The sequence below is a fragment of the Nomascus leucogenys genome, chromosome 4 (assembly GCF_006542625.1).
Source record: "Nomascus leucogenys isolate Asia chromosome 4, Asia_NLE_v1, whole genome shotgun sequence".
Lineage (NCBI taxonomy): Eukaryota > Metazoa > Chordata > Mammalia > Primates > Hylobatidae > Nomascus > Nomascus leucogenys.
Genome location: NC_044384.1, coordinates 81,854,497 through 81,875,611, shown reverse-complemented (window position 1 = coordinate 81,875,611; position 21,115 = coordinate 81,854,497). Strand labels below are relative to the sequence as shown.

General features: G+C 44.7%; 1 protein-coding gene and 1 pseudogene across 1 annotated transcript; one reads left to right on the top strand and one right to left on the bottom strand.

Moving 5' to 3' along the window:
- LOC100602513 (mammaglobin-B-like) lies at positions 1 to 3,648 on the top strand. The gene is made up of 3 exons (XM_003282289.3): positions 1 to 55; positions 1,332 to 1,525; positions 3,592 to 3,648. The coding sequence occupies exons 1-3, from the start codon at positions 1 to 3 to the stop codon at positions 3,628 to 3,630; spliced, it is 288 nt and encodes a 95-aa protein (XP_003282337.3). The 3' UTR covers positions 3,631 to 3,648.
- Positions 3,649 to 17,565: 13,917 nt separating this feature from the next.
- On the bottom strand, positions 17,566 to 20,873 carry LOC115834653 (annotated as a pseudogene).
- Positions 20,874 to 21,115: the final 242 nt, after the last annotated feature.

Below are 21,115 nucleotides of genomic sequence, written 5' to 3'. Positions count from 1 at the left end.
ATGAAGCTATTGATAGTCCTCATGCTGGCGGCCCTCCCGCTGCTCTGCTATGCAGGTGAGTTCTGGGTAGAGAGGGCTGCCTCAGAGTTAGGGCTTGTCACCCAGGCCCCTGTAAAAGAACTCCCAGACCCCAGTTCCCAGGACAGGTCAGCCTCAGTACAAAGGGTCTGGGTGTGACAGGCCTTAGGGTTCCCTTTAGATCCTGACAATCAAGCAGGCAGTGCCTTCATGAGCTGTCCCCTGCACTGGAGCCTCACGTTGTGTGTCATGGCACTCAGGGTCCCACCATGATCACAGTGACCATAGAAACCAGGATGAGTCTCAAGACCGAATATTGAAATGAGCTATTTCAGTGTTGCAAGAGAGAGACATGAACGAAGGCCCCATGACATATGCTCCCACAATCAATGCAACAATGATGGGTGTCCTTGAATGTGTAAAGAAACAGCAAACCTCTTAAAACAGAAGTCGCAGGCTGCAGAGTGTAATCCAGCATCTTGCATTCTGTGGGCCTCACTCTGTGTTCTCAGAGGAGTCATTCTGGGATGCCTTTTCCATCCCAGTTCCTTCAGGCTCAAGGCAGACTGGGGAGGAGAATTCACACCCCCTGAAGTCTTCTTCCAGCACTGAACATCCAGTGGGAGGAAAAAGCCCAGACAGCTGGAATCAGCACTGATAGGTCCCGTCAGTGGCTTGCCTTGTGCAATTCACAAAGCTTACCCTGCATACTCTGCCTCATTTGTTGCCAAAGTAGGTGCAAATGGGTTAATAGCTAACAAGCTCACAGTCAACTAAATAGAAAACAGCAGAGCCCAGAGCACAAGAAGCTCACAGGAATCCGAGTCCTGAGCACTTTCCACTCCCCGAAAGTGGGGGCCACCTCAGATTCTATCATGAGCAAGAAGTTCTGTTTCAGGCTCCTTTTTATTGCAGTAGAGTTAATGGAACTAATGGACAATATCCTAGACCCATTCATCTGAAGTCATTGAACCCCTACTTGATGCTGGGAATGATAAAAGGGAAGCATTGCACGATTCTGAACCAAAGAAGCTCAAGCAGTGTTTGGTGTGTGTCCCCAGTCAGAGCACCTCATTTCCCAAGGGTCCTCTTCACCAAGGATGCACAGGGTTGGGCTGATCTGAGCTACAGAGGTTGGGAGAATTTGCACAGACTGAGTTTATGCTCCTAGAAGAGAACTTGGCATGCTGCACCATAATCTTTCTGAACCTTGGTCTCTCCTGGGAGGTAAGAAGATGACCAGCCTCACAGCTCATGCCCAAAATGAGTTCACCCCTCTGGGGATGGCCCATGTTCTTGTGCCTTTTTCTCAGGTTCTGGTTCTGGCTGCCAACTGCTGGATGATGTGGTTGAAAAGACCATCGATCCTGAAGTGTCTTTATCAGAATACCAGCAATATTTGCAAGAGTTCCTAGACAGTGATGCTGATCAAGAGGCTGTAGGTGAATTCAAACAGTGTTTCCTCAACCAGTCCAATGAAACTCTGCAGAATTTTGATTTAATGATGGTAATTTCATTTTTTTCTTATGTGCCCTTTAAAATCACTGTCCAGAAACAAACAGGCTCTAAATGTGCCACAAGGAGTGTTAAGCATCTGGTGAACAAGCTTTCTTTGTACATCATTTAATTTAATTTTGTCCTTACGGTGCTTTGACACTTCACTTTGAGAGTCTTCAGGGAGTGATAAATGGAAAAGGCAAAAAAAAAAAAAAAAAAAGCAAGCTCCAGAAAAGGCAGAGCAAATCATCAGCTCCCCAGTCCATTCTCTCTCTCTCACACACACATAGAAACACACAGACACACACACATAGACACAAACACACAGAAACACACACACACACATAGAATCAGAGACACAGATGCACACGTACATAGAAACACACAGACGCATGCACATAGACACACAAAAAGAAACACATACACACAGACTAACAGGCACACACACACACACACACAGACACACACATACACACACACACAAACACTTTTCCTTCTTTCTTTAATTTTTGTGAGACAGGGTCTCACTCTGTCACCTAGGCTGGAGTGCAGTGGTTCGATCTCGGCTCACTGCAACCTCCGCCTCCCAGCTTCAAGGGATTCTCCTGCCACAGTCTCCTGAGTAGCTGGAATTACAGGTGCCCGCCACCACACCAGGCAAGTTTTGTATTTTTTGGTAGAGATGGGGTTTCACCATGTTGGCGAGGCTGGACATTTTCTATCAAGAGGAAGTATCTGATTCTCAAAGAACCAGTCACTACTAGGAGCAACCAACAATGCAATTTTTCCCTTTCACAATAATAAATAATACAAATGTTCTCAAAATTATTTTACACAGTCCAGAAAATACCATTTGTGCAAATTCTACAGATTCTAATATAAAGAATTTAGAACTCGTGCCCAGATTTGCCAGCATACATGACTGGGAATCATGCACCATTTAATTAAGCACCTCAGGAAATGAGAAGTGCAGGTCATGGATGCAAAACAGCATGAGTGCCGGAATTCTTTAAAATAAAACTCAATGGTTATAACAACAAGTATTTCTGCCTGTTTTAAAAAATATGCTACCTACAGATTCTATTTTTAACATTTACATAATATTTCAAAATTCCATTTGAAAGATTTTATGGTAGAAAATGTAAAGACCTACCAAACATTTGTAGAATCATTTCTTCTTTAAAAATCTGGAGCAGACTAATCATACCTAGCTCCAATATTTTTAAATCTATATCAAGGTAGTGGTGGAGTGCCTCAGGCTGTTACAATATTTCTCACTTGTAAGGCCACACAGCAACTCCAAACCATCACATTCATATATTTGAGCTGAGGTTTTTAACGATTCTGTGTTGAAAGAGCGGTCTCAGAATCAGTTTAAACTGGCAGGTCTTCATCAAATAGTGCACGTCACATATTTATTGGATAAACTATTTCAAAGAATAGGAGTTTTGGAGAAGAAAATATTAAGAGGATCCTGTCAGGGAAAAGATCCTAAAACCCTGACCCCAGTTAGCACCCCTGTAGGAATAAGTGTCTCCTGGGCCTTGCACGGTGCCTCATAACTGTAATCCCAGCACTCTGGGAGGCTGAGGCGGGTGGATCACCTGAGGTCAGTAGTTCAAGACCAGCCTGGCTAACATGGTGAAAACCCATCTCTACTAAAAATACAAAAATTAGCTGGGCATGGTGGCAGCCACCTGTAATCTCAGCTACTTGGGAGGCTGAGGCAGGAGAATGGCTTGAACCTGGAGGCGGAGGTTGCAGTAAGCCGAGATCGTGCCACTGCACTGCAGCCTCGGAAGCAGAGGAAATCTTTGTCTCAAAAAACAAAACAAAACAAACAAACAAAAAACCCAACAACAAAAAACAAACTAACAAAATATAAAGGTGTCTCCTGGATGACAGAATAAATGAAAAGAAAATTCTTGTTTTGCTTCCAGTGCAAATTTTCCTGAGTGTTAGATGTTCATGGACAAATGCAGGAAAACAACATGAAGAAAAGTTTCTGTATCTTAATATTTCACTTTCTAAGAGTGATTTACAAATCTAAATTGTCTATTTGCTTTTGTTTCCCAGAAAATAATATACGACAGCCCTTGGTGTAAGGCCTTCTAACTTTATGCAAGACCTTTGGCTCAGACAAGACGAGAGAGAAGATGGCCAGAAAACTGCTGCCTACAGCTAGAAACTGCCATTTTTCTTGTTTTCTTTTTCCTTTGGACCTTTTTTGTGGAAATTTCAGGGAAACTGCTGAAACCTCAAATTCATTCTCATTTCAATAAACTAACTGCAAATCATAAAGTTCCTTTTGTTGTTTCAGGAAAGGGAGGCTTTCCGGACCTCACAGTCAGGCTGCCTGTGGGAGGCAGACACAGACAGGCCATAGACAGGCCTTGCAAGTGCTGGGTGAGGGACCGAGGCTTCTGCGAAGCACTTGCTTTCTCTTCAACTCTTGCCCAAGCATTGGTCCTCTCTCTGAAGACTGTTTCCTACCTCCATCCCACCACTTCCCCATGTGACTCTCTCTGGGGTTCTCAGGCTCTAGGTTCTGAGGTGGAGTCCTGTTCAGAGGGCCTGCTTTCATTCCAGTCCTCTTGTGTGTGCTGAGCCCTGCTGGCCATGCCAGGCTCCTCTGCACTGTCCCTGGGCCTCCCCCAGGTGTGCAGGGTCCAGACAAGAGCCAGCCAGGGAGGGGAGACCTACAAAGCAGGGTGGATGGTGTCTGGCTTTTAACTTATGATTTTTGTTCATTATGGATGTTGGCCTCAGATTCAATTTCTTTAAATGTTGCATTAAGTATCATTTATAATATTATATTATTTTAGGCATATAAAAATATAATTACTGAGTTTCATAGCACCCTCCTTAAATTACTGAGTTTCCCTGAGTCGTGTCTCTGCAGTAGGAATGGGGTCCATTCTCCCCTGCCCCACAGTGAGCTGCAAAGGCAATGAGGGTTGAGGGGAGTGAGAGTGCCATGCAGGGACCCAGCACAGCAGGGGATGTTTAAATGGAATCTGGGGTCTCCTTTATGTCCTGTCCCCAGCGTTCCTGGCACCAGGGGTAGGCTATTGCCACCTCTTCTGCTCTTGCTTCAGCCTGACCCTCTTCTTTCTGGGGCCATCCACTCACCCAAGAAGACCCTGTCTATTTCTCAGGACAACTCAGCTCCACTAGGGCTGACTCTTTTCTCAGGCAAGGCAGGTGCAGGGATCCAGGCCCACAATATCTGTAAGGGACCATAAAAATGAAATAATTTTAAAGAATCATTTCCTAAAGTGCATATAACAGTGATGAATATATATCAATGAATCTAGCCAGAAATATATACTCTATTTTACCAATGTAGTTGTAAAATACAAAGTTTATTTTTTTTTTGTGGATAAATGGCGTATGAAGGCAGTAAAATAACTGTGACCTGCAAAAGTCGCAATGAAGCCTTACGCCCAACAACTTCCAAAACCACAGGCCACCCTCTTTGGTTTAAGGTCCTGAAAGAGAGGAAAAGGGAGAAGAGATTCAGAGCTAAGAACTAGAAGTTGGGCACATGGTAGCAGAAAATATAAATCTGTATAGAGAAGGGCCTGAACCATTTGGTGAGGGGGCCATATACATTCTTGAGAGGCAACAGGCTGTAAGGGAAGGGGCCACTCCAGGATACTCATGCCGCATGGGGAACATCCCACATCCAAAACCAGGTTTGCACTGGTGGATGAGCCTATGTACGAGCATGTCAGACCCATGCAGTGGAAAGGGGACCCTGTGCATGGTAGGTGACAGACATAAGAGCTTCTGAAATTGCCGACAAAATGAACATTCTCGAGAAAAGGATTTTTTTTCCCCTTTGGTTTTTGTTTTTTTAAAGCATAACGAGTTCATTTAATCAAAGTTTTACTTGACATGGAAAGCTTCAGAAATGAAGTCACAAAGAACCAAGGGAAAACTATTCATTTTAAAGCTTAGATTTAATAGACAGTAACAGCTGTGTAGAAATGTGATTGGACAAAAAGGGAATAATCTCATGCGAATAGACGGAGTGGGAAAATCCAGCAAGTCCTGCTGTTCAGATTCTTCTTGGCTTCTCTGTGTGGCATTCCCAGAGAAGGGCCTTTAGCAAACTTGAGCATGGTGACAAACTATGCCTCAAATCTTTCAGGCATAAGGTAACCCACACCCAGAACTTCTTGAAGACCCCTGAGAAACCCATCACTGTTGCCCCCAGAGTCCTGGTCTATTATAGACAAGGGACTCCAAGTGGCTAGACTGGGAACCAGATGAGACTCCAAATTGCTTAGAGGAACCATCCTGGGTGACTTAGAACAACCACTGCTCTTTCTGGAACTGATCCGCCTAAGCAGGAATGACAGCCTTCACACTGCACATGGCCCTGCTGGGCTGCTGGGTTCTGCAGGTTCTGCTGCCACAATTGCTGCAAGAGGCCATGTCAGAAGCAGAGAAACATGACTCCTGCCTCCTCCCAGCTTCCAATCTCCCAGCAATACCTTCCACTGCAGACTCACAAGGAGCCAGCTGCCATGTGGTTGTGGGTTGGGAAATACACAGGCCTCCACGTTAGCAGTAGGAGGATACAGAGGAAAAAGTAAATCTGGACCTAAGGAAAAATCAGCCTTATCTGGCTTCCCATGATGATAATCTAGAGTCTTGGTCTTAATTTTTCATTCAGTTGGAGGCCATTTATCTGACCCACTGAAGAGTTAATAGCTGGAAAGTTTGTTGCCTACAATATAATAAATGAGGCTTAATTAGCTCAATAAATACATCTGAGAACAACCACAGGAGGCTTAATGGGCAATAACCAGATATTAGATCATCGTGGAATAGGAAAAAATTCTGCAAATTTATGCCTTAGTGCCAAAGGGTGGCTGACTTACAGCCAGAGGCTGTTCAGGGAAGATGCTATGTACGGCTAGGTGTACATAAAGTATCAGAACTAATGGGATTAATGGAGGCCAATGACAAATAGCACAAAAGGTTTTATTATCCACATCATTGCAATGCACTTTATAGGAAGAAAGGACTTTCTGCTGAGTAAACTATCAAGTTCAGTAAACTGTCTCTAGAAACCCACAGTGAGGATCAGCCCATCAGTTTCCTGCTCTATCTCACATATCCTGAGGTTATTTATTCTGCTTCTCTGCCCAGCTTTTCCAGAATTCATACAACACTGCATCCAACCTGCTGCGGATGCCACAGGGTAACTGCTTTCCTCTCCAGAAAAAGATGGAGAAAATCTATTTATTTTATCTCCTAAGTGGCACCTGCTTTGGCAAAGGACTCAAATACCCACCTTTTCATTTGGTACCTTCAATGTGGTTGTGGTTTGCTGTTCTCATGTGTGTTGTTTGCATGTGGGGCCAACTTACAAAGACATACAGGTATCTTATAGGTGGGTGAGCACACTTTATACACTGTGGGGATGGACAAGAAGAGGTGTGAGGACCTGGCTCAGGTCACTGCTAGGCAGTTCTCTCTCTGGGATTCCTTATGTGGAAGCAAGGAGGTAAAAATTGAGAACCAGGGTGTGATGGCTAATACTATCAACTTAGGCCGGGAGCGGTGGCTCACTCCTGTAATCTCAGCACTTTGGGAGGCTGAGGTGGGCGGACCACGAGGTCAGGAGATCGAGTCCATCCTGGCTAACATGGTGAAACCCTGTCTCTACTAAAAATACAAAAAAAAAAAAAAATTAGCTGGGCGTGGTGGCGGGTGCCTGTAGTACCAGCTACTCAGGAGGCTGAGGCAGGAGAATGGCGTGAACCCCGGAGGTGGAGCTTGCAGTGAGCTGAGATGGTGCCACTGCACTCCAGCCTGGGTGACAGAGCGAGACTCCATCTCAAAAAAAAAAAAAATGCTGTCAACTTGATTGGATTCAATGATACAAAGTATTGGTCATGGATGTGTCTGTGAGGGTGTTGCCAAAGGAGATTTTGAGTCAGTGGACTGGGAAAGGCAGACCCACTCTTAATTGGGACACCATCTAATCAGCCGCCAGTGAATATAAAGCAGGCAGAAAAACTTGAAAAGGAGAGACTGGCCTAGCCTCCCAGCCTACATCTTTCTTGCATGCTGGAAGCTTCCTGCTCTCAAACATCGGACTCCAGGGTCTTCAGTTTTGAGACTCGTACTGGCTCTCCTTGCTTCTCAAGCTTGCAGGCAGCAGGCAGCCTATTGCGGGACCCTGTGATCATATAAGTTAATACTTAATAAACTCACATAAATATAATATATATTAAAATTGTATTATATACTATATATGTTATATAATATCATAGCAATTTCATATATGTCTATATCTCCTATTAGTTTTTACTCTCTAGAGAACCTTAATACAGATTTTTGTACCAGGAGTGGTTCTAGAGGAACAGAATATTAAGGATGAAGTTCTTTCGTTGTTTTGGGGGTTTCTGGCGTTAGCTACTTAATATAATTCGACCCAAAAATGCTAAGGACTCTACTCCTAATAGTATGGAGAACACTGATAGTCTTTGGTGTAAACTGTTTAGAGACTTTTACAAAATAAAAAATAAATGCATTTGACACTCCTGTTTCATCATTCATGAGAGGCAAGGAGTTTAGTGCTGCTGGATTCAGTTTGCCAGTATTTTATTGAGGGTTTTTGCATTAATGTTCATCAGGGATACTGGCCTGAAATTTTCTTTTTTTTCTTTTTTTTTATTTTTTTTATTTTTTATTTATTTATTTATTTTATTATACTTTAGGGTTTTAGGGTACATGTGCACAATGTGCAGGTTTGTTACATATGTATCCATGTGCCATGTTGATTTCCTGCACCCATTAACTCGTCATTTAGCATTAGGTGTATCTCCTAATGCTGTCCCTCCCCCCTCCCCCCACCCCGCAACAGTCCCCGGAGTGTGATGTTCCCCTTCCTGTGTCCATGAGTTCTCATTGTTCAATTCCCACCTATGAGTGAGAACATGCGGTGTTTGGTTTTTTGTCCTTGCGATAGTTTACTGAGAATGATGTTTTCCAGTTTCATCCATATCCCTACAAAGGACACGAACTCATCATTTTTTATGGCTGCATAGTATTCCATGGTGTATATGTGCCACATTTTCTTAATCCAGTCTATCGTTGTTGGACATTTGGGTTGGTTCCAACTCTTTGCTATTGTGAATAGTGCCGCAATAAACATACGTGTGCATGTGTCTTTATAGCAGCATGATTTATAGTCCTTTGGGTATATACCCAGTAATGGGATGGCTGGGTCAAATGGTATTTCTAGTTCGAGATCCCTGAGGAATTGCCACACTGACTTCCACAATGGTTGAACTAGTTTACAGTCCCACCAACAGTGTAAAAGTGTTCCTATTTCTCCACATCCTCTTCTATGAGTATTTTGTTGTGTCTCTGCCAGGTCTTGGTATCAGGATGATGCTGGCCTCATAACATGATTTAGGGAGGATTCCCTCTTTTTCTATTGTTTGGAATAGTTACAGAAGGAATGGTACCAGCTTCTTTTTGTGCCTCTGGTAGAATTCAGCTGTGAATCCATCTGGTCCCGGGTTTTTTTTGGTTGGTAGGCTATTAATTACTGCCTCAATTTCAGAACTTGTTATTGGTCTATTCAGGAATTTGACTTCTTCATGGTTTAGACTTGGGAGGTTGTATGTGTCCAGGAATTTATCCATTTCTTTTAGATTTTCTAGTTTATTTATGTAGAGGTGTTCATAGTATTCTCTGATGGTAGTTTGTATTTCTGTGGGATTGGTGGTGATATCCCTTTTATAATTTTTTATTGCATCTATTTGATTCTTCTCTCTTTTCTTCTTTATTAGTCTGGTTAGTGGTTTATCTTTTTTGTTGATCTTTTCAAAAAACCAGCTCCTGGATTCATTGATGTTTTGAAGGGTTTTTTGTGTCTTTATCTCCTTCAGTTCTGCTCTGATCTTAGTTATTTCTCGCCTTCTGCTAGCTTTTGAATTTGTTTGCTCTTGCTTCTCTAGTTCTTTTAATTGTGATGTTAGGGTGTTGGTTTTAGATCTTTCCTGCTTTCTCTTGTGGGCATTTAGTGCTATAAATTTCTCTCTAAACACCGCTTTAAATGTGTCCCAGAGATTCTGGTATGTTGTGTCTTTGTTCTCACTGGTTTCAAAGAACATCTTTATTTTGCCTTCATTTCATTATTTACACAGTAGTCATTCAGGAGCAGGTTGTTCAGTTTCCATGTAGTCGTGTGGTTTTGAGTGAGTTTCTTAATCCTGAGTTCTAATTTGATTGCACTGTGGTCTGAGAGAGTGTTTGTTATAATTTCTGTTCTTTTGCATTTGCTAGGGAGTGTTTTACTTCCAATTATGTGGTCAATTTTAGAATAAGTGCGATGAGTTGCTGAGGAGAATGTATATTCTGTTGATTTGGGGTCCACTTGGTGCAGAGCTGGGTTCAAGTTCTGAATATCCTTGTTAATTTTCTGTCTCATCGATCTGTCTAATATTGACAGTGGGTTGTTAAATTCTCCCAGTATTATTGTGTGGGAGTCTAAGTCTCTTTGTAGGTCTCTAAGAACTTGCTTTATGAATCTGGGTGCTCCTGTATTGGGTGCATATATATTTAGGATAGTTAGCTCTTCTTGTTGCATTGGTCCCTTTACCATCATGTAATGGCCTTCTTTGTCTCTTTTGATCTTTGTTGGTTTAAAGTTTGTTTAATCAGAGACTAGGATTGCCACCCCTGCTGTTTTTGCTTTCCATTTGCTTGTTATATCCTCCTCCATCCCTTTATTTTGAGCCTATGTGCATCCTTGCACATGAGATGGGTCTCCTGAATACAGCACACTGATGGAACTTGACTCTTTATCCAATTTTCCAGTCCATGTCTTTTAATTGGGGGCATTTAGCCCATTTATATTTAAGGTTAATATTGTTATGTCTGAATTTGATCCTGTCATTATGATGCTAGCTGGCTATTTTGCCCATTAGTTGGTGTAATTTCTTCATAGCGTTGGTGGTCTTTACAATTTGGTATGTTTTTGCAGTGGCTGGTACTTGTTCGTTTCCATGTTAGTGCTTCCTTCAGGAGCTCTTGTAAGGCAAGCTTGGTGGTAACAAAAATCTCTCAGCATTTGCTTCTCTGTAAAGGATTCTATTTCTGAGGCAAGTGGATCATGAGTTCAGGAGTTCGAGACCAGCTTGGCCAAGATGGTGAAACCCCGTCTCTACTAAAAACACAAAAATTAGTCAGGTGAGGTGGTGGGTGCCTGTAATCCCATATACTTGGGAGACTGAGGCAGGAGAAACACTTGAACCCAGGAGGCGGAGGTTGCAGTGAGCTGAGACAATGCCACTGCACCCTAGCCTGGGTGACAGAGCAAGACTACATCTCAAAAAAAAAAAAAGCTACCAAAGAGATAAACAAACATTAATTCATAGATTTCTACTACAGTGAATTTGTCACTTGGGTTAATTTCTTATTTTTAAAACATTGAAACTTTCAGTGGCCAAGAAATACATGAAAAAGAGCTCAACATCACCGATCATTAGAGAAATGCAAATCAAAACCACAATGAAATATCCTCTCACACCAGGAAGAATGGCGATTATTAAAAAGTTAAGAAACAACAGATGCTGGTAAGGTTGCGGGGAAGCAGGAACGCTTTTACACTGTTGGTGGGAATGTAAATTAGTTCAACCATTGTGAAAGACAGTGTGGTGAGTTCTCAGAGATCTGGAACTGGAGATACCATTTGCCCCAGCAAACTCATTACTAGGTATATACCCAAAGGAATATTATGATACCTTTGACCATATGTGGAGAACCAAGGAACATAATGAAGCTGGTTGGTTACTCCTAAGTTCAGTGGACAAAGTGATGAAAGAAAAGGATGAACTCAGGGATTCTGTCTCCTGGCTTCAGAAGCAGATACTGAGCCTCCAATCTGCTAAGATTGCCGTGAGTGAGAATCTTATCTCCTGTAGAGACAGAGCTGAAATTGTGGAAAAATAGACACAAGCTCTTATCACACAAGTGGCTGACCTGTAATGAAAGGTGCATGCACCCCCTCACCGGGTGTCCACTGTTAAAGTGAGGGCATTGATTGGAAAAGAATGAGACCCTGTAACTTGGAATAAAAATGTGTGGGAGGACCCTGATGAAGCTGGCAACACTGAGTTTGTAAACTCTGATGAATCTTTTTTTGCCAGAAGGAACAGCTTCCCCATCCCCAGTAGTGACAACCTTCCCTCCCTGACCCATACTGCCATCAGCCTTTCCACATTTGTCTGATTCTATTTATCCTTCACTTATGAAACTTAGTTCAGCTGGATATGAAATTCTGGGTTGAAAATTCTTTCTTTAACAATGTTGAATATTGGCCCCTGCTCTCTTCTGGCTTGTATGTTTTCTGCAGAGAGATCTGCGGTTAGTCTGATGAGCTTCCCTTTGTGGGTAACCCAACCTTTCTCTCTGGCTACCCTTAACATTTTTTCCTTCATTTCAACCTTGCTGAATCTGACGATAATGTGTCTTGGGGTTACACTTCTTGAGGAGTATCTTTGTGGTTGTTCTCTGTATTTCCTGAATTTGAATGCTGGCCTGTCTTGCTAGGTTGGGGAAGTTCTCCTGGGTAATATCCTGAAGAGTGTTTTTCAACTTGGTCCCACTCTCCCTGTCAATTTCAGGTACACCAATCAAATGTAGATTTGGTCCTATCACATAGTCCCATATTTCTGGGAGGCTTTGTTCGTTCCTTTTCATTTTTTTCTCTCATCTTGTCTTCTCGCTTTATTTAATTAAGTTGATCTTCAATCTCTGATATCCTTTTTTCCACTTAATCAATTCGGCTATTGATACTTGTGTATGCTTCATGAAGTTCTCATGCTGTGTTTTTCAGCTCCATCAAGTCATTTATTTTCTTCTCCAAACTGGTTATTCCTAAGTTAGCAATTCGTCTAACCTTTTTTCAAGGTTCTTAGCTTCCTTGCATTGGATTAGAACAGGCTCCTTTAGCTCGGAGAAGTTTGTTATTACTCACCTTCTGAAGCCTACTTCTGTCAACTTATCAAACTCAAAATCTGTCCAGTTTTGTTCCCTTGCTGGCGAGGAGCTGTGATCTTTTGGAAGAGAAGAGGAATTCTGGTTTTTGGAATTTTCAGCCTTTTTTGCACTGGTTTCTCTCCCATCTTTGTGGATTTATCTACCTTTGGTCTTTGATGTTGGTGACCTTCAGATGGGGACTCTGAGTGGACATGCTATTCCTTTCTGTTTGTTAGTTTTCCTTCTAACAGTCAGGGCCCTGTGCTGCAGGTGTGCTGGAGTTTGCTGGAGGTCCATGCCAGACCCTGTTTGCCTGGGTATCACCAGTGGAGGCTGCAGAACAGCAAAGATTGCTGCCTGTTCTTTCCACTGGAAGCTTCGTCCCAGAGGGGCATTTGCTGGATGCCAGCCAGAGTTCTCCTGCATGAGGTGTCTGTTGGCCCCTACTGGGAGGTGTCTCCCAGTCAGGATACACAAGGGTCAGGGACCCACTTGAGGAGGCAGTCTGACCCTTAGCTGAGCTCCAATGCTGTGCTGGGAGATCCACTGCTCTCTTCAGAGCTGTCAGGCAGGGACGTTTAAATCTGCTGAAGCTGTGCCCACAGCCAGCGCTTCCCCCAGGTGCTCTGTCCCAGGGAGATGGGGCTTTTATCTATAAGCCCCTGACTGGGGCTGCTGCCCTTTTTTTCAGCGATGCCCTGCCCAGAGTGGAGGAATCTAGAGCGGCAGTCTGGCCACAGCGGCCTTGCTGAGCTGCCCATGCTCCTTAATCTTAAAGGTAAAACAAAAACCTCCAGGCGTTGTCTCAAACAACAAAATACTGTTGCATCTTCATGCATTGCTAAAACTCCAACACTTCTCCAGGACTTTTGGGAAAGAGTGTTTTCAGAAGAAGGAAAAACAAGTACAGAGGCCTGAGAGCAAAAGACACTTGGCAAGGTCAAGGAAGGTCCCTGTTATCCTCCCTGGGGTAACGGGGAGACAGGAAAGCCTCAAATGATAGAAACTGACCCCAGTTTAATTACAGTTGAGGTGAAGACAATAGAGACAAGGAAAACAATATTGGCTCAGGTTTAAACAAAGAAGATATGGACGAGTGAGCCAGAGAGATGAATTTCTTCTTAATTATCCATGAAGGCAGTATTTGCTCTCTCAATTATTTGTGACATATTTGTTTCTATCATTCAACTAGAACCTCAGTTTCCAATAACTAGCCTGATTTTAGAAAGACAGAAAGTAGATGAGTTGTGTACTTACCTGTGTAAACAGTCGGTCCTGGCTGGCTTTCTTTATTCCCAGGGGAAGTGAAGGACTTTGATCGTGAAAGGAGAGACTGTCCTTGGCCAGGAATTTTTGGGGCTGTCTGGTACCTCAGCATTTATGGCCCTGCCCTATCACCTGCTGGGTCAGAGGACCCTGCAGATGCTTCTTTTCTTTTTTTGTTTTTGTTTTTGTTTTTTTTTGAGATGTAGTTTCGCTCTTTTTGCCCAGGCTGGAGTGCAATGGCATGATCTTGTCTCACCGCAACCTCTGCCTCCCAGGTTCAAGTGATTCTCCTGCCTCAGGCTCCCAAGTAGCTGGGATTACAGGGATGCACCACCTTGCTTGACTAATTTTGTGTTTTTAGTAGAGATGGGGTTTCTCTATGTTGGTCAGGCTGGTCTCGAATTCCCAGCCTCAGGTGATCTGCCCGCCTCAGCCTCCCAAAGTTCTGGGATTACAGGCATGAGCTGCCACGCCCAGCCAGAGGTTTCCTAGTCATATAAAGAATACCACACATCAGGTACAGGTGCCCACCCTAAAGACATTGTGTTTCTTCCATTTCCATGTTTGATAAGGACATCTGAAGGTGCTTATTCTCTGGTGAGTAAGATAATGATAACTCAGCCCCAAAAAGACTCATTTGCAAAGCAGCCTTCACAGGGATATTTATGAGAGCCTGCCTGGCTAATTTTTGTATTTTTAGTAGAGACAGGGTTTCACCATGTTGGTCAGGCTGGTCTTGAACTCCTGACCTTGTGATCTGCCTGCCTCGGCCTGCCAAAGTGCTGGGATTACAGGCATGAGTCACTGCACCCAGGACTGAACCAGAGTTTTTTAAAAATGATATCTTCAACAAAGAAGAAATTCAGCATATGAATCAATGAGTGTGGGATGCTGACAGGTTCAGGAGTGTGTGTCCAGGGGTAAAATACAGGCCCAGCTCCCCTGTAGCTATCTTCCTCCTGCCCCTTAGGCAATAGCAGTCCTTGCATTCTTGTATTGTATTGTATTGTATTATATTGTATTGTATTGTATTGTATTGTCATTTTATGAAATTTCTCATTTCAATCATTTTTAAGTGTACAATTATGTGGCCTTCATGGCATTCATGATGTTGTCATACTATACATTTCTAGGAAATTATTATCCCAAACAGAAACTCAGTAGCCCTTAAACAATGACTCCCAATACCCTTTCCTCCCTGCCTCAGCTTGAGCAGTCTTGCTGGATTTCACGTCACACTACTTAATAGCAGCCCAGGAAAAAAACAAAAACAAACAAGCAAACAAACAAAAACCCTTACCACATGTGACACCAATATAATTAGTTGTATAATGGTGAAAGTAATGAGTACTCTGCAATCCCCAGGCTTAGAAAACTATGGAGGTAGCTAAGTGAGGGGCCTCAAGGGACAGCCCTGGTGATGCTGGGAGTCCTGTGAGTATCATGGGGGACTCCTGTCTCAGCCACTCCCTCCTCAGGTCACTGGATGCCCATGCGTATAGGATTGGGAGGTGTGAGGTGTGAGGATGGGGACTGCATGGACCCTACCTGCACAGGGATAGACACCTGTGCCCTGCATGGGGCCAGGGCATCACTTGCTTTTGACAGCTTCCCAGTGGATTCTAAAACAGAGCCACGTTTGAGGACCCCAAGGTAGAGCATTTGTCATTCTTGTGTTCTTTAGTGGGAATAACCTCAGACCTTCCTGGGCACTAGTGAGGTCTAAGTCAGAGAACTTGGAAGCCTTCCAGCAAAATGCATATCAGGATGCTCAATAAATAGAAACTTGTATTCATTTTAAGTGTTATAGTAATGGTTGCTACAATTTGTAGAGTGCTAAGATTTTCTCGAGTATTAATTAATTTGGTGTGTTCTTACAACAATGCTATGATATGCATCCTAAAACAAAGAAAGGCAAACTAATGACAAAAGGGATGTCTATGCATGGGGGTGCATGTGTGTATCAGGATTTAATGTAAGGCCTGGGTATTTGAGAGTGCTTTGCAGAGGAAGTGATAAGCGAAGTGAATTCTATAGACGGGGTTGTCAGATGTCTTAGGGAGAGAAGGCTACAAAGGCAAAGGAAAACCCATCAGCCCTAGTGGAAGGGTATGACTTATGTGATACATAAGAAATGAAATATAACCACTATGACTGATTACAGAGTACCTGGGGGAAAAGGGAGATGAGAGGGCAGGGGCTGGCAAAAACAGGTGTTGGAAGCCCTTGTATGCAATGCAAGGGTGTGGACTTGCTCCTCCAGCAATTGTTCCTCTGTGGTTTTCTCCCAGTGTTTCGAGAGCTCCGTGAATCCTTGTTTGCCATGCACAGTGTGTAGACTGAACTGGTAATGGGTTTCACAAACTTAGGTTCTATTTTTAAGTGCACCTATTTTCTGATGTGATTTTTTAAATACATATTTATTTTACAAGCAATGTTCAATTGATAATAACTTATCTACTCTTGTCCCAAGTGTATAAACATTACTATTATCATATGAAGGTAGGTTCAGGGTAAAAATAAGTTCCCTTACTTAAAACCCTTGAGAACAAAGAGGCCTCTGGTCGTGTACAGTTGTGGAAAAGAAGACAGAATCACATTTTAATTTCAGGAGACTCACTTTGGTGTGGATAAGGAGAATGTATTGCAGGAAGGCTTCACAGAGGCTAGGAGACAATTTAGGAGATTTCAGTCTAAGTTGTGAAGGACACAGACCAGACAAGACACGAAAAAAGAGATTTGCTGAGGAGATGCTGTAGCCATGGAGGGAATAAAACTTAGTGCACGGCTAGGAGGCAGTAGGAAGGGGAGACGTTTTTGGCTGATTCATGTTCTCCCCCAAAAACATATCTACATCCTAACCCCTGGAATCTGTGACTGTTCCATCACATGACAAAAAAGCACATTGCAGACATGATTAAGTGAAAGATTATGAGACAGGGACATTATTCTAAATAATCTGGTGGTCCCTAAACCCAACACCTGTATTTTGTAATTAAAAGGCAGAGAAGGATTTGACATGGAAATAGCAATAGAAAAAAAATTTATCATGGAGAAAGAGGTTGGAGTGGTGTGGCCACAGGACCAGGACAGTCAGCAGCCCAGAAGTCATTAGCAGCCCTTAGTGATCTCTCCCTGAGAGCCCCCAGAGGAAGCAGAGCCCTGCTGCCCCCTGGCCTCCCAGCAGTGATACTAATGTTGGGCTTCTGATCCCCAAAGGTGTCAGAAAATCAGTTGTTTTAAGCCACCAAGCTTGCAGAGGGGTTTGTTCCAGCAGCCACAGGACACCAAGACAAGAACCTGTGGCGTCTCCCTGTGTCCTGGTCAGGGGACTTGCTGGGCAAGCACGTTAGCCTGGATGGGCTCATGGAAGGGAGAGCAGGCTGTGGGAGGATGCTGTGCTCAGTTTCACATCCTGCTCCTGAAATGACTGTAGGGTGCATGCTTGGAGCTGTCCAGTTGGCAGGGGGTGCTGGTCTCTGGAGCTCTTGGGAGAGCTGGAGAGAGAAAGAGTTCGCCTCAGGTGCTGGTAAGGGTGCAGACACTGAGGAGTGCTCTGAGTTTAGGCAGTGAAAAAATGTGAACTCCATGTCGAAACCTGGAGATGCCCTCAAATTGTGATAAATTAGGAAATAAACATGACAGGGCAGAGAAACCACAGTGCAGAGGTGGCACCAAGCAGGCTGACTTTCGGTCCTAAAGGACATCACACTAGGGCCACTGCTGAGTGGGAACCCCAGGCCTGGACACCCAGGCAGGCTAGGGGTTCCCTCAGTACAAGGCCATCAGAAACATTGTAATTCCTCTGTCCTCGTTACCATGGTGTCCATTTAGGGCCACAGGATAGGGAATGTCTAAGGAATACAGGATGATTCCTACCAGATAGTTCCCTCTGGGATGCCTGGACTCAGGCCCCATTGGTAACAGGGCCTTGGTTCTCTGGAGCTGATTATCACCCACAGCAAAAGGCCATTCCCCTATAAAAGCCACCCTTGACTCAAGGCCTGAGACTGCAGGATCATAACAAGACCAGTGGAGACGTGCAGGGCAAATGATTTATTAAGGCAAGACGTTTAAATGTTTACATTCCTCAGTGAAGATCAGGGTATCATTGAAAGATGGTGGAAACCAGGATGAGAGTTTTTACATATCACATATTAACTTTTTGCCACTATGTTTAGCTGAAATAGAAAAAGAAAAAAAGGGAGGTGGGGTCAGTCATGCTGCTGCTGGAGATAACAGGCTAACATCCAAGAGGCCAGTGGAATTCTGTCCCCAAAGGCAATTGGAAGGGCAGAGGCAAGAATTCAGTTTAAGAAACTGAGGCCTAGAACTGGTGCCCTTACAACACCCATGCCAACGATGGAGCAGCCTTTCCCTGCCAGGCCAATAGTCCTGGGGGTACCCAGGAGTGAGGCCCAGGGTCCTCATGGAAGTTGGAGGGGAGGAGTGAATAGAGCAGCCAAAGACTGTTGTTGCAGGTGTCCCAGGACTGTGGAGTCTCCCATTCCCTGCAATGGGGGACCCAGGGCTGACAGGGCCTCTGGGAAGCGTGGCTTTTAGGATACTCCAGCCTTCCCAGGTGGGAATTCTGCCTCAGGGCCCGGGCAACTCTCAACCCTGAGCCTGCAGCTTCCATGGACATTTGCAGCTAAACCTCAAGACAGCAACCCAGAGGCAGCCAGGCTGAGAGGCCCCTGGAAAATCTCTGATTTCTTGACAAAGACAGAGTGAGAACATCCCACTTCCATGGCACTGCAGGAGGCAGAGTAGCCAGGGTCTTGGCCCACTGGCTGTGGTCAGGAGAGCATTGTGGATGAGGAGGGGAGCATGGAGTCTGAGGAGCCGGGAGGGGCTCCTTCCTGGTTCTGCAGAAGCTGCAGAGAAGCCCAGCCCGCAAGCGCTGCATCTGCAGGAGGCCTGGCTCTGGGTTCCTCCCTGCCTTCCTCTTCCTGTTCAAGGCTCCCACACTCCCCAGAACATTCCACAGTGATTGCATGAGGGCCGCTTGGCCTCAGGAAAGTCCCCAGGTGGAGAGGCAGTCATGCTTGGCCCTTCACCACCCTGCCTGGGCCTGGGCTCACTCCCCATGTCCTCAGCACACTCTGGGGACACGGCATCCAGGCAGGTGACCTGAGTAGGAGAAACATGCAGGAGGCTGTGTGCAGCTGAGTTGAATTCTGCGGGTGAAATGGAAGCACCTACGCTGTGTCCCTGAGTGACTCAAGCAGTGACCAGCAAGGCAGGTGCCCCACCACCTGTGTCCCCTGCAGAGCAGCAAGCTGACCTCACTTCACACTGTGCTGCTGACCAGAAGCCTCGCCACAAAACAAGAAATAAATTGGCCGAGGTGGGTGGATCACCTGAGGTCAGGAGTTTGAGACCAGCCTGGCAAACATGGTGAAACCCCGTCTCTACTAAAAATACAAAAATTAGCCAGGCATGGTGGCAGGCACCTGTAATCCTAGCTACTCGGGAGGCTGAGGTACGAGAATCGCTTGAACCTGGGAGGCAGAGGTTGCAATGACTCAAACAAAAGAAAAGAAGGAAATTACCTGGATTTTTTCAGTTAAAAGTTTTTTCTCAAGGGATATCTGATCTGTGCATTTCTTCACTTCCAAAAAGGCTGCAGCAGCTTCTGGAGGTGCATCATATTTGGCAAGTTTTAACTTTAACACAGGTTCATTAATGAATGAGAAGCCTGAGATCTCAGAAAAAAGAGCTGGGCAGACCACAGCCTTGGCTGCAACACAAGAATAAAAATACACTTTATGTTAGAAAAAGTCGATTTTTCTCTCATGGCTGCCTAATGGCTCCCAGACATCATCCCCTGGGATCCATGTTTCTATACCATTTTTGTGCTGATGACAATGCCAGACCCTTCCGGTGTGACTTCGTCAAGGTCACACAAACAAAGGGAAGAGGTTCATACCCACAGCTAGACTCTCTCTCTCTCTCTCTTTTATTTTTTCTCCTTTTTTTTTGAGATAGTTTCGGTCTTGTTGCCCATGCTGGAGTGCAATGGCATGATCTCGGCTCACTGCAACCTCCCCTTCCCAGGTTCAAGTGATTCTCTTGCCTCAGCCTCCCAAGTAGCTGGGATTACAGGCATGTGCCACCACACCCAGCTAATTTTGTATTTTTGGTAAAGACAGGGTTCCTCCATGTTGGTCAGGCTGGTCTCGAACTCCCGACCTCAGGTGATCTGCCCGCCTCGGCCTCCCAAAGTGCTGGGAGTACAGGCATGAGCCACCGTGCTCGGCCTTTTCTTTCTTTCTTTCTTTTTTCAAGACAGGGTATCACTTTCTCAGGCTGGAATGCAGTGGCACAATCTAGGCTCAGTGCAACCTCAACCTCCTGGGCTCAAGTGATTCTCCTACCTCAGCCCCTCAAGTAGCTGAAACCACAGGTGCATGCCACCATGCCCAGCTAATTTTTTTGTGGGTTATTTATTTATTTATTGTAAATACTAGGTATCGCCATGTTGCCTGGTCTTAAATTTCTGAGCTCAAGCGATGCTCCCGTCTCGGCTTCCAGAAGTGTTAAAATTACATGGCTCACACCTAGTGTTAAAATCTAGGTGTGAGCCATGATGCCTGGCCCACAGCTAGACTCTTGACAGACTTAATCCTACTCCATTCCCATAGCCACTCCTGCCAGAAGCTGTAACCATCAGTGATTGGAGGAGGCTCAGGGAGGGTGAGCATTGTGCCAAAAGTCAAATGGCTGGGAAGTGGCAAAGCCCAGATTCACCCCAGACCTCACGTTATGTCCTCTGACACAGATCCCATCTACGAGCAAAGCTCGGGCAGAAGAATTCCTAACATTTCCTGCATCTATATTTTATAAAACTTCCTAGGTGCTGGGGAGAAGAAATAGCCCTGAGTTTTAGGAGAGGCAGCACAGAAAAATGTCTGGTATTTTGGTTTGGTGAAGACTCCTACCCCAGCCCGAATGAGTGGCCTCGTGCTCAGAGGAGGGGGCTTCCCAGGGGCTGGTGCTGGACTCATGACTGATGTACTCACCCTGGTAGCAGCAAAGGGCAGCGTGACCAGCAGGAGACACACCGACAGCCTCATGGTGGCTTATTCTGCTGTGAGCTCAGCTTTCACAAACGATGAGAAATTTGAACTCAACCCCAGATGCCTGTGAAGTCGTGGAGCACAGGGCTATTTGTATCTAGGGAGCCTGGCTGGTCCTGCCCACAGAGGCACCTGACAGGTCACGAGGCCTGGCTGTCAGCTCAACTTTCCTAGCCAGGGCTGCTGCCATCCACCAGTGTCATGTCCCCATGCCTCCCTCCATCCTGAGTTGGGTGGAG

Bases quoted from the DNA above. Each gene is read 5' to 3' on its own strand.
- LOC100602513 (XM_003282289.3), top strand. From the start codon at position 1: ATGAAGCTATTGATAGTCCTCATGCTGGCGGCCCTCCCGCTGCTCTGC. The intron at 56-1,331 runs GTGAGTTCTGGG...CCTTTTTCTCAG, and splicing joins CCCGCTGCTCTGCTATGCAG to GTTCTGGTTCTGGCTGCCAA. The intron at 1,526-3,591 runs GTAATTTCATTT...TTTGTTTCCCAG, and splicing joins AGAATTTTGATTTAATGATG to AAAATAATATACGACAGCCC.